The sequence below is a fragment of the Dinoponera quadriceps genome, unplaced genomic scaffold (assembly GCF_001313825.1).
Source record: "Dinoponera quadriceps isolate SergipeBrazil2010 unplaced genomic scaffold, ASM131382v1 scaffold823, whole genome shotgun sequence".
NCBI classification, from domain to species: Eukaryota; Metazoa; Arthropoda; class Insecta; order Hymenoptera; family Formicidae; genus Dinoponera; species Dinoponera quadriceps.
The window spans coordinates 397,345-409,039 of NW_014555144.1; the positions used below are offsets into that span (position 1 = coordinate 397,345).

Genomic DNA, 11,695 nt, shown 5'->3' on the forward strand with positions numbered 1-11,695 from the left:
TCTACCCCCATTTCATCCCCCCCCCCTCCCCTCCCTCTCTTGCCGCTTCGCTCTCTTTCGCTGGATACGGTCTATAAACCACAACCAACACCGTCATCGCGACGAGCCTTCTTTGAATCATATTGTACAATGAGATTTGAATGGTGAGCGGGAGGGGAGAGGGAGGGAGCGCGCAGCCCTATTGTCGTTTCGCCAATGGCGGCCGATTTTATAGTGATCTAATGTACAGATGTTATTTACCCCGCAATGAGAATAGAATAAAAGCATTGTGAGCATTATGATTTGGATCCCGTATCTCTCTACGTTTCTACCTACCCACCGAACAGCCAACCAACCTAACTACCTACCTACCCTCCATCCAACCTAAGTTACCACCACGAGCACGTGATGTACGTAATGTAGACGCGCGCGGAGGAAGCCGTTCGCCCTGCGCGCTTCTAAACCCGGAAAGTAACAATCGCGGTGTCGGTTATCTCATCATATACTCGAGACATATTTCTTTATGAATGTATAAATCGCGCGAGACGAGGGGGATCGTCTCGTGAGGGGTGTGCGGTGTAATAGTGGCCAATCGGAGAGGCAGAGAATGAGAGAGAGAACAGGTTTACACGACATAAACGTAATCCGCGAGACTGAAACTGGTTTCTCCTCGTGGGCAAGGGCTGAAAGGTGGAAAGGTGAAAGAGCGCCATTGTCCGATTGATATATCTCGCGTTCCCCATATACGTCCTTTTTCGGGCGATTCGATGAATCGTAGCGGGGGGAGGAGGCGTGAGGTGGGGAGGGGGGAACAGTTTTCGCATTTGTCGCGAGTCGTGTCGCGCGTCACGCGCAATTTCCACTCGGTCAAAATTATCCACATTGTAATTCGGCGATCGATAGAATCGAACGTACGCCGAGCGTCATCGAGGGCGTCACAGGGAGGACGCGCAATAAATATAATCGCGACGGGGCGTCGCTTTTTTTTTTCAATGACGTTCCAGAAGGGATTTTTCAATTTGACGGCGAGCGAATTTGAGCAATATTAAAAGTATTCCGTACGCGAGTGTACGTTCACGCCAGAATATATATATATATATATATATATCGCACGAGCATGGAGCTTTTTTTACTTTCGCATATCGGCCACTCAAAGCGAATATACGCGCCGATGGAGAAATCAATAAACCAATAGGTACGCCAATATATGCCCGCTTTATAAAGTATCACGCACTTTTCGTACAAGCCGAAACGCAAAATTCGAGGAGTCATGAAGCGAGCATAAATACCAGCGATCACGTGCTTTCCCGTCGGGGTGCCATTTAAATTGCGCGCAATTAAATGCGATTGCGGAAAATCACGGAAGTGATAAAAGAATCGTGTCCCCCGAACTTTTCCGAGAGACGAAAGATCGATGTGAATTATTTGTAGAAAATATGGGTCTTGGGTCTTCGTTTCGCCACTTTTTCTCACATAATTCCGCAATTTTCGATATAACACTGTCGAGCAACGAATTCTTCATATATCGACTCACTTAAAATTTACCGAAGACGACTTTTATGTTCGTTACCTACTACTTCATATTTTTTACACGCAGCCGTCCGAAATTTATAATTGGCCGACGACTCTCTCTAGTTTCTGATTACTGAGAATTTTCAAACTATCGACATTCTGTCACTGAAACACCCACCGTTATTTTCAATTTATCTTCTAATATTTATCATCCGCATGAAATGGAACGTGTTCCCGATATGTACAGTTTACCGTAAAACGGTTACGTATTTGCAAATGTATTATAAGCAATTGAATTCTTTAATAAACTTTTGAATTCTTTCACAAACTTAGCCATTGTCATATTTTGCCTATTTCTCTCACACACACATACACACACACACACACACACACACTCTCTCTCTCTCTCTCTCGCTCTTTCTCTCTCTTTACAGAAAAATCGGTCGAGAATTCTCCCACGGTCTTTAATTCCCGTACTCGAAATGTTTCCGAAAAGTATCCGGTTTATCTGCGATGTCGAGTGGCTCAAAAGCAGAGCATTGTTCGCCCACGCACTCGAGATTTCCCTCAGGCTATACACCCCTTAGGTAAACAGGGTGATCAAGATCAAGATCGCGGCAATATCGAATTACGATGTTTGCAAACGTCGAGTTGACCCCGCGACACTAGACGCGCGGCCGAGCTCGAGAGAATCGGCGGCGCGCGATCGGATAAGCGAGATTAGATTATAGTCGCCATGTCAAAGCCACACAAAGAAATCGCAGGTAAGAGGTGCTTGCATGTCGCTTCGATGTAACCTGTTTGACACGGTGAGTGCAACAATCGACATTTCGTCGGGAAGATTATATGCAATTTCACGCAAGTTTCAATATTTTATGCAAAAATAATCATAGAAATTATGCGTAAAATGGAGCACTTTAATAGTTTCACTTGGTTTATTAAATAATTCGAAACATGCAATATTTAAGTGGAACTTAGATGACAATAAAGAATTGCAATTTTTTGATTACGAAAAATAATTTTGCGACCGTTTTCTTGTGTTTTACTGCAAATTTCAAGGTGAATAACGCCACGAACGTGAAAAATTTTTTTAATATCTGCGATATATCTTTCTCCCTCTCTCTTCTCCCTCACATTTTACCTTCAATTCTGCAAATCCTCCGGTCCTACTTGGCAGGATTTCTACTGAAAGCAGCAAAATTGTGAAAAAAAGTGACAAGACGAAGACATAGATCCATATTTTCCAAAAAATAATCTATATCAATCCTTCACCTTTCGCGCTCGTGTTACTAGAAATTTCATCTGTACGATGAATATTTATCATTAAGATCTCTTATGATTAATTTATCTATTGTAGCGAGAACAATTGTCGCCACTAACCGAGACGGCATCTCATCGCTTCCTACGACAGTTGCCAAGACGATGAGGATTGATGTCCGTTAACCCGGCATCGTGGATGACACCGCCACACGTCGGCGCCACACAAGCACGTGGACGACCCGTGGTGTATACGCTATTCACGCCGCTGTCGGGTCGCGATGAAGCTGCCGCGATCTCGTCGCGATCTACCGCGCCGGTGAAATACCGTATGACTTTTTGACGTGCTTTTAACAGATTGAATTGAAAATGGCTCCCTGGCTCTCCCGATATATCCACACGGGCATATCCATATCCGAACCGAAACGACCGTGCGAACGAGCGAGCGAGCGAACGAGCGAGCGAACGAACGAACGAACGGACGAACGAGAGACACATGCACACATACACTCGCACGAGAGATATATAATTCTTCTTCTCCTCCCTCACCCATCTCTCGATCTCCCGATCTCTCGTCCACCCCGAAGCCTCGTCCACCATCCGCCACCCACCGCTACTCCTCTTCTCTCTTTCTCTCTCTTCATTTTTGCACATTCGCTGATGCGGCACATTGCAAGCTGCGCCGGCGGAAACGACGTCGGGGGAGGGGGAGAGAGAATAAGAGAGAGAGAGGGACTGGATCGGTCAGTCGTGCAGGAGCCACGGAGGGGGTGCGCAGAAATAATGTCCCGGCTCATTTTTTAAAGCCGGCCCCGGCTATCGAGAAAGAGAGAGAGAGAGAGAACGAGAAGGGGGAGAGAGGAGGAGGCGCGGACTGGTCAGGACTCTGCGGGCGAGGCGGAAAAAAAAAGTGACGGACGTGGAGATATAGGTGCGCGGGGGCGCGATATTACGGGGCGCAATAGCCCCAACCGACCGACCGGTCGGCGGCTGGTCGTCGGTCGGTCGGTCGGTTGGTTGGCTGGCCGGTCCGGATGAAACGGTCAAAGCTAAAAAGCACTCTCCGCCGAAACGGGCTATATATTATCTGCAACCCTTCAAACACAGAACCGTCCGCGGAGAGATCCATACATAACGTACGGATGTGCGTAAGCTCTCTCCTCTCCTCCTCCTCTTCCTCCTCCTCCTGTTCCTCCTGCGCCTCCCGCGCTCCCCGCGGAAAATCCGGATGCCCGCGCGCACGATACCGCCGCCGTAAACGCGTTTTATTCCTCTCGAGTACTCGCGTCGGGTCAATTTGACACAGGCGATCTTTCCCCTCTTTCCTCTTTTCTTCCTTTGTCCGTGAGAAAGGGTGAAAGAGTTAGCTTTCAATTTGTCGGAAAGAAAAAGAAAAGGAGCGAGGGCGTTCGATCGCGGTCGCGCCTTCAACACTCGGTCGCTTCGATCTTGCGCGCTCCAAGTGCGACTAACGCGTCGTCCCGACCCGGAGACGCGAGATCACTTCCGAGGAAAATTTGCAATTCCGGGATATGAATTACTCTCTATGCTATTTGATGTGAAACTTCTCTCGAAAAGTAGAATGATAGCTGAGTTCGGATTCGGATGATATTTTATTTATACGCGGGGAAAACAATTTTATCGCTATCGCAACAATGTTTTGCTGCAACAGCATGATTATTTTCTTCTGTGCAACAAATTGTTTTGCTGTCACTGTAGTAACTAACGATTCGTTGTTCCAGCAAATTTTTTTTCTCCGTGTACAGAGTGAATTTTTCACTCTAAAACGTAAATATTTTCACTCGACACTCAACTCGAAGAGTGAATTTGATGTGTTCTCAGTCAGAAAAAGTTTGCAGCACTTTGTTTTTAGGGAGATTCCACTCCGAGAAATTTAAAGTGTGCAACTGCGATACAGCAAAATATTGTCGCTTTCGACAACTCCGGGTTCTCGATTTTATCAACAATAGCGAGTCCCATTTTTCAACCAGCCTTTTGAAAAAGAGAACAACGCTGATTTTATCATGCGTTTTGCATGCATACACATACACACATATACACATAAATGCGCGACAGGCGCGTGTGCACGGAAGGGATGAAATGGGCGTGGTTACGAGGGGTTGCGACTTCTTGGTTGCGATCTCGTCGGCCAATGCCTGGCAGCTTCATCTGGCAACTGTTGCAAACGCAAGCGCCGTCAAGCCTACCTTTGCGGGCTCACTATAGGTCACCCGCAGTATCGGAAGCGCGCACCGAATCCGGCGTGCAGGCGCAGACTCGAATGCTGGGAAAGAAGAGTCCCCGGGAGTGAGGGAGGGACTCCGCCGCGGTCCAACTTAAATTAGTTTCTTCGTTCCGTACACCCGCTATTCTGTTCCTTTTGCAACCTGTCGATAGTGGGCGGATAACGCGGCTTGCGCAAGCCGCAAATCGACTTTCCGATGTACACTTCGGCGGTCGATCGCCTACGTGCTGGGCATGCGTGGCTTCGCGGGGAAAAAAGAGTTTCGGTATTTGTAACTGTTAATCGCATAAATGAAGGAATTTTCATGGGGTTTTTCTCGGTGTTCAAAACTCATATGGGCAACTGAGAATTGCGGATTGGATTTGCAACTTGACCAATCGGAATAAAGCGAATCACGATCGAAATTAGATCCGCCTAATTCGATCTCCAATCCGCAATCTCCATGTCTGGTCTCATGCGAGCTTGAGGATATTTTTCAGCCTGGATATTTCTCTGTTTTTTTTTTTTTCATTTTTGGTTTCGTCTTAAGAAAATGCATTCAACTGAATCGGATTCGAGTTATTGGCGTAAAACAAATTTTAATTTGCAATGCGTGTTGATTCACTAAAACAATACTGTGCGTGTCGTTCATGCGCATCGATATGTATCGTTTCAATTTCAAAGTATTATTTCACAAAAAAGCTAACATTGTTAAACAGACTATAACGACTATTTGGGACAGCGTTCCAATGCCAAAATCATGCTGTCTATTATCTGACCCGTGCTACTATAAAAGTATTTACACTTATTGTCGGCCTGCGAATGACGATTATAAATGTCTTCCATAAACTCGCCGTCCGGGGTGAAGAACAGGATTCTAGGGACGTAGGTCCCGTCCGGCTGAAATCTCGTCTCATCTTTCGCGGACATCTCACCCTTCCTGGCGCTCACCATAACGAAGCTATGTTGTCGCGTCAAACATGTAACGAATTCGGCATTAACTCTGCGATAAATGTCGTGACGATTCTTTCTCGATAGACAAATACGATTAAATGCCGAATTTGCGCTATAATTGTGTCCTATTAACGTTAAATATGTAAAATGTCGTATTTTCGCGAATTAGATAAAATTCGCGTTCGAGTCGCGTTTTGTTGGTGAAAATGGCGCGTGTTAAATTTCCGATTGAACAATTTCGAAATCGGATTAGAGCGTTTAATACATCGAGAGAGGTTACTCACTACTGGCTAAGATCGAGGATTCTGATGGACTTTCTGAATTTGGGCTTCAGCTTCTCGCAAGTGGGGCAGCCTGTCTTGTAGATCAGAAGGAATATCGGCTTCCGGATGACCTTAGCCTCGTCGAAGCCCTCTGCCAAGTTCTTCCATTTGAATATATATCCGAAGCTCAGATCGTCGTTGATCGCCATCGCGTTTCCGAACATGTAACAAGCCAGAGCGCGGAATTTCCAAGAGCCGAGATATCTCGCGTAACGCATGACTACGCAATTTTACTGCCGAGATCGTATCATGATTTGACGTCGTTGCACGTTGGTCTGGACATTCGATCTGGGACTTGCGATCGCGATGCAAAAACTAAATGCGCACAATTTGAAATATCTCCAACCGACTTCGCGTGCTTCTCGAGCTGTATGCAGCCGCCATCTGCTGGCGACGAGTTGGCCGAAACTGCAGCTCTTAAACAGCGTGCGGGCTGCCATCTGTTGACAAAGAATGAACGTTATCACTAACGCCACAGTAGATACCATCTCGCTTTTTATCTCATTTTTATCTCACTCGACGTGAGATAAAAAATTAAAAAGAAAGAAAGATATTATCGCATAATACATGAAAAGTGGAAAGTGGAAATTTTCCGACCTGAAGGAGCGTTTCCACTTTCCACGATCTCACACTAGAGGAAGACACTCGCGATCGACCTCCCTCTCTCTTCTCTTAAAGCTGCACTTTCTGAACTCTCCGAGGGTCGCCACAGTCGTGCACAAAAGTTCCCCGCACCGGGGAACCGATGCGTGCGACGATCCACGCAGTACGACGCGGTTTTGAGGTTAAATCCTGCTGCTCGCCGCGATACACATGAATTATCGATTAAGTGTCCGCGGTGTTTGACCGGTCAAAACAACGCGCTGTCTACGAGCTGCACTCTCTCTCTCTCTTTCTCTCTCTTACACACCGAGCCGCGGATGTGACAATGGTGATGAACAGACCACCGGCGTGCCGTCATAGGTTAAAACCTCGCCGAATCTCCCTCGGTCGTACGACCGTCGTGCCGCCAGTGAACAACCGCCGCCGTGACACGTTCCACGACACTGAATGAGCGACGAAGATGAGTCGACTATGGAATTACTTGGTATTTCAGGCATGGATGTCCTACCTGATGGCGGCCGGATTGTTGGTCTTCACCAGTGGCTTCCTCCTTAATCGCGTCGCCAGGCCGGAGCGCGCCGAGTGCGCGCGCTGCACGCCGGAGGCCGGTTGCGACGCGGCCGGGCTTCTCCAAGACACCGGCTACGCCGCCGGGGTGTGTCTGGAGCGCAAGGCGCGGGTCGTGCTGCTGATTGTCGACGCGCTCAAGTACGAGTTCGCCGAGTGGTACGACGACGACGCCTCCATGTCCAGCTATCACCGCAACAAGCTGCCTGTGATCCGCGAGCTGCTGCAGAAGCAGCCGTCGCACTCGCGTCTCTACAAGTTCGTAGCTGATCCTCCCACCACGACCATGCAGCGCCTCAAGGGCCTGACCACGGGCTCGTTGCCCACCTTCATCGAGGTGGGCTCGAACTTCGCGTCCGGCTACATCAACGAGGACAATATGATCGAGCAGAACGCCGCCGGCGGCATCGTCTTCATGGGCGACGACACGTGGACCAATCTGTTCCCGGGCAAGTTCATGAGGCAGTTTCCCTCGCCGTCCTTCAACGTCTGGGACTTGGACAGCGTGGACAAGAACGTGCAGTACCGTATCTTTTTCGAGATGAAGAAGAAGGACTGGTCGTTGCTGATAGCGCACACGCTGGGCGTCGATCATTGCGGGCACAAGCACGGCACGCAGCATCCGGAGATGTCCAGGAAGCTGAAGGACGCGAACAAGCTCATCACGGAGATCGTGGAGTCCCTCGAGAATGACATGATGCTATTCGTCGTCGGAGACCACGGTATGACGGAGACGGGGGATCACGGCGGTGACAGTCCCAGCGAGATCGAGGCGGCGATGTTCGTCTACTCGACCACCCCGTTGCTCAAGGGGTTCGCGATCAACGGCAGCAACAGCGTCAACCAGGTCGACCTGGTCCCCACCTTGTCGTCCATCCTCGGCACGCCGATCCCTTTCTCCAACTTGGGCTCCGTGGTACTCGACTGTCTGCCGAGTCAGCCGGCGGAGACGACCGCCGGTCGTTTGCTACATCCTTTACAGTCGCTCTGGCGAAACATCGCCCAGACGAAGAGGTACATAGAGATATATTCGGCGGACGCGAACCTGTTCTCGAAGGAGCAGCTACAGGACTTGGATCACGTTTACGGTCTGCTGTCGGAGCGCGTGAGGCAGGTGGACAGTCCGGAGAAGCTCGAGGCGTTCGTCCGCGACACCAGGGGCTACTTCAAGCTGCTGAAGGACACGTGTTCCGAGGTGTGGGTCCAATTCGACTCCGGTCTGATCTCCAAGGGTCTGCTGCTGATGTTCTGCTCCCTGTTCTTCTTCTACCTCTTCATCACCGGCATCCCCGAGAGCCGTATGTGCGACATCTTCAAGTCCTCGTTTCTGCAATGCGCGGTGATCGCGAATTTGATCACCGTCGCGATCACCACGTGCCTCTTCCTGCTGGACGTGCTGGAGGAACTGCGGAACATGACCTTCTTCGCCACCGGCGCGGTCTCCATCGGCTTCCTCGTGCTGGTGATCGCGCAGAACTGGGACGTGATCTCGATGTGCTGGTACGAACACCGTAGAATCAAGCTGTTGACCTACGTTTCCAGGATAATCCTGCTGCTGACGGTGTGCGGACTCTTCTCCAATAGCTACATCGTCGAGGAGGACAAGGTGTTGTCCTTCCTCTTCATCACGCTTCTCTGCCTGCTGGTGTTCGACCTGAGGAGGAGCGATTCCGACGGCTGCGCCGAGAGGAAGACCACCAGGTTCGTCGGCTCGAGGCCGTCCAGGCCGAATTTCCGGACGATCGTGTTGATCGTCGGCCTGGTGGCGTGCGTCTCGATCAGGCTGTCGCATTACTTCTGGCGTTGCCGGGAGGAGCACCTGAACCGGGCGTGCTCCGTCTCCGCGACCGGCAAGGTCGACTGGTCGACGGTGTCGAACAATTGGGAGCGCGTCTTACCCGCTGTAGTGATCCTGGCGCTGTACGTGACGGTGGTGAAGCTCTGGCTGCGAGACCGCGGCAACCTCACCGGCTTCGCCCCCAGCGTCATGGTGGGCCAGTACTGCTCGGTCCTGATCGGCGTCTGCATCAGCTGCTACTGGGTGCTGCAGAAGCTGCCCAAGTTCTACAAGGTGAAGTTCGTCCTGTCCTGGCAGGTGAAGACCTTGCCGAACGTTGTCTACCTCCTCTGCGTGCTCGCGATCCTCGTACTCTACTATCGCCCGCTCAGCATCTACATGCTGCCGAAGAAGCGGGAGTCCATCGAGGTGTATCGTGAGGAGAACTTGGTGCCGCGCTTGTTCGAGAGGATCAAGGACTCGATCTCCCGCAAGCGGATAGACACCGACGACACTCCGGTGATCTGCGGTATCGGGACCACTTACAGCGCCGCGTTCATCTCCCTCAGCGTGTTCCTCACGCTTCTGTATTCGTTGCTGCTGGGGGACTCGCTCTCGCCCAGCACATTCCTCATCTTCGTAACGTGCGCCGCGGTATTGGGCTTGTCCACGATCGAGAGATACAAAAACGCTAACACTATCTGTAAGTACGCAACGCCTGATGTATGTTTGTAACACGTCCTTCTAGAGCGCGCATATATTTCTTACGGAAAGCTCGAAAATGGTGCACGACCGATCGAGAGCTTTCGAAATGGTCGGTATTTGTGCAATTTATCAGGAACATCTTGTTTCTAATCTCCTGTCCAATAGGAAAATGCGTCTCCTGAGGATTACTAAGATACAATTTCTCCTATCGGACACGGGATGCGTCCCGAAACTAATAGAAAAATGTTGCAACCTTTTTGTGATTGACTATACGTTGAAAAAGAAAAAAGAAGTCGGCGAGAATCGGCGAGAGTTTGCTTGAATAAATAAAATTCCGTCAAATACAACGTTTAGTCTGTCGGAACTTGAAGTTTTCATATTTGTTCGAGCCTCCGTTTCTCGCGCTCGAAATGAGCTCACCATTTTTTCTCAGTGCACACATCGCAAGTATTGTTCTCTAATTGTTCTCATTGATATTCTAATTGCCCTCGACTTTCCTAACGATTTCCTTTCTATTTCCTTCGATTCCTAATCTTCCCTCGCGCACAGCCGAACTCCTGGACGTGTCCATGCCCGTGCTGCTCTGCTGGTTTTTATCGGCGGAATATTTCTTCTACGGGACCGGCCACCAGGCGACGTTTCCCACCATCCACTGGCACGCCGCCTTCGTGGGAACCGGCGGCCACTTCTACGGTCACCTGATGTCGGCGATTTTGATCGGTGAGCTATCGGTAACCGAGTTTTATTTGAGGATCCCTGCCGACCGGAATCACGACGAAGATAATTCGTAGGTATCAACACGTTCGGCTCCCACATTATTCTGGGGGCGACATTGCCGCTGTTGGTGATCGTGCCATTCACCCTGCACCTGGTATTTCCAAAGTTCCTCAAGGCCAAGTTCCTCGAGGACGATATGAAAAGAGGCGAGCTACTCTTCCTCTTGTCCGAGCAAGACTCCGCCTTTCAAGCCGCGGTTTTCTCGGTCGCCGGCAAATACGTGTTGCTTCACGGGATCCGGGTACGTAACATGTCGTGCAAAACGAAATTCAATTAAGACTCCTGCAGTCGTCTTGTTTAATGACGTCGGAGGCGAGAAAATACACGCCCAAAATTCTCGTCTGTTTGCTCGCTTCTGACGTCATTAATCAAGATGCCCGCGGCGAAGGAACGGGAGCCTCGAGTGACTGTCTCATTTCCCTCGGAATAAAAAGACAAAAGAGCAAAAACAGCGTGAAAGTATGTATCCGCAGAAACTGCACAAGTCGCGCTTCCTTTCCAGACTTTCGGCAGTATGTTAGCGGCGACTATACACTGCCGACACCTGATGGTCTGGAAGATCTTCGCGCCGAAGTTGATATTCGAGGGGCTGGGGTTCCTGGTGACGCTGTGCAGCGTGCTCGCGTCCTTCTACCTGGTCTTTCGCATCGAGCAACAGATGGAGTACGTCATCACGAGGATCACGAAAGGCAGATGATAGTGACTGACACGTCGTTAACGGTGTTATAGTACAATCAGATAGCAAAGTACCAAAGTCGTAAGTCGACACACCTCACTTTTACTGGCTATCCGAAAGTGGCTCGTTACTTACGAGCGAATTATACGCGAGATTCCGGCGATCCGAGGTCTATTACGTATACATGTAGAATACGGAAGAGCGCGGGCAACACACACGAGTCTCTATACTTACCAAGATACTGCCAATATTTCCACAATTTTGTATGAAAGTATGCCGGGGGGGGGGGNGGAGCTGAAGGTAGAAAGAGCGAGCGAGATAGGTGAAGGGCGGGCGAAGTC

The 11,695-nt window shown here is 49.8% G+C and overlaps 2 protein-coding genes across 2 annotated transcripts; one reads left to right on the forward strand and one right to left on the reverse strand.

Moving 5' to 3' along the window:
• Positions 1–5,571: 5,571 nt before the first annotated feature.
• LOC106743082 (thioredoxin domain-containing protein 12-like) lies at positions 5,572–7,415 on the reverse strand. The gene is made up of 3 exons (XM_014616608.1): positions 7,361–7,415; positions 6,211–6,689; positions 5,572–5,933 (listed from the first exon to the last, which is right to left on the reverse strand). Exons 2-3 carry the CDS (start codon positions 6,465–6,467, stop codon positions 5,702–5,704), a joined length of 489 nt encoding a protein of 162 aa, XP_014472094.1. The 5' UTR covers positions 6,468–6,689; positions 7,361–7,415; the 3' UTR covers positions 5,572–5,701.
• Positions 6,992–11,640, forward strand: LOC106743080 (GPI ethanolamine phosphate transferase 3). Its single transcript, XM_014616606.1, has 4 exons — positions 6,992–9,899; positions 10,451–10,621; positions 10,693–10,919; positions 11,181–11,640. The coding sequence occupies exons 1-4, from the start codon at positions 7,313–7,315 to the stop codon at positions 11,373–11,375; spliced, it is 3,180 nt and encodes a 1,059-aa protein (XP_014472092.1). The 5' UTR covers positions 6,992–7,312; the 3' UTR covers positions 11,376–11,640.
• The last annotated feature ends 55 nt before the right edge of the window (positions 11,641–11,695 follow it).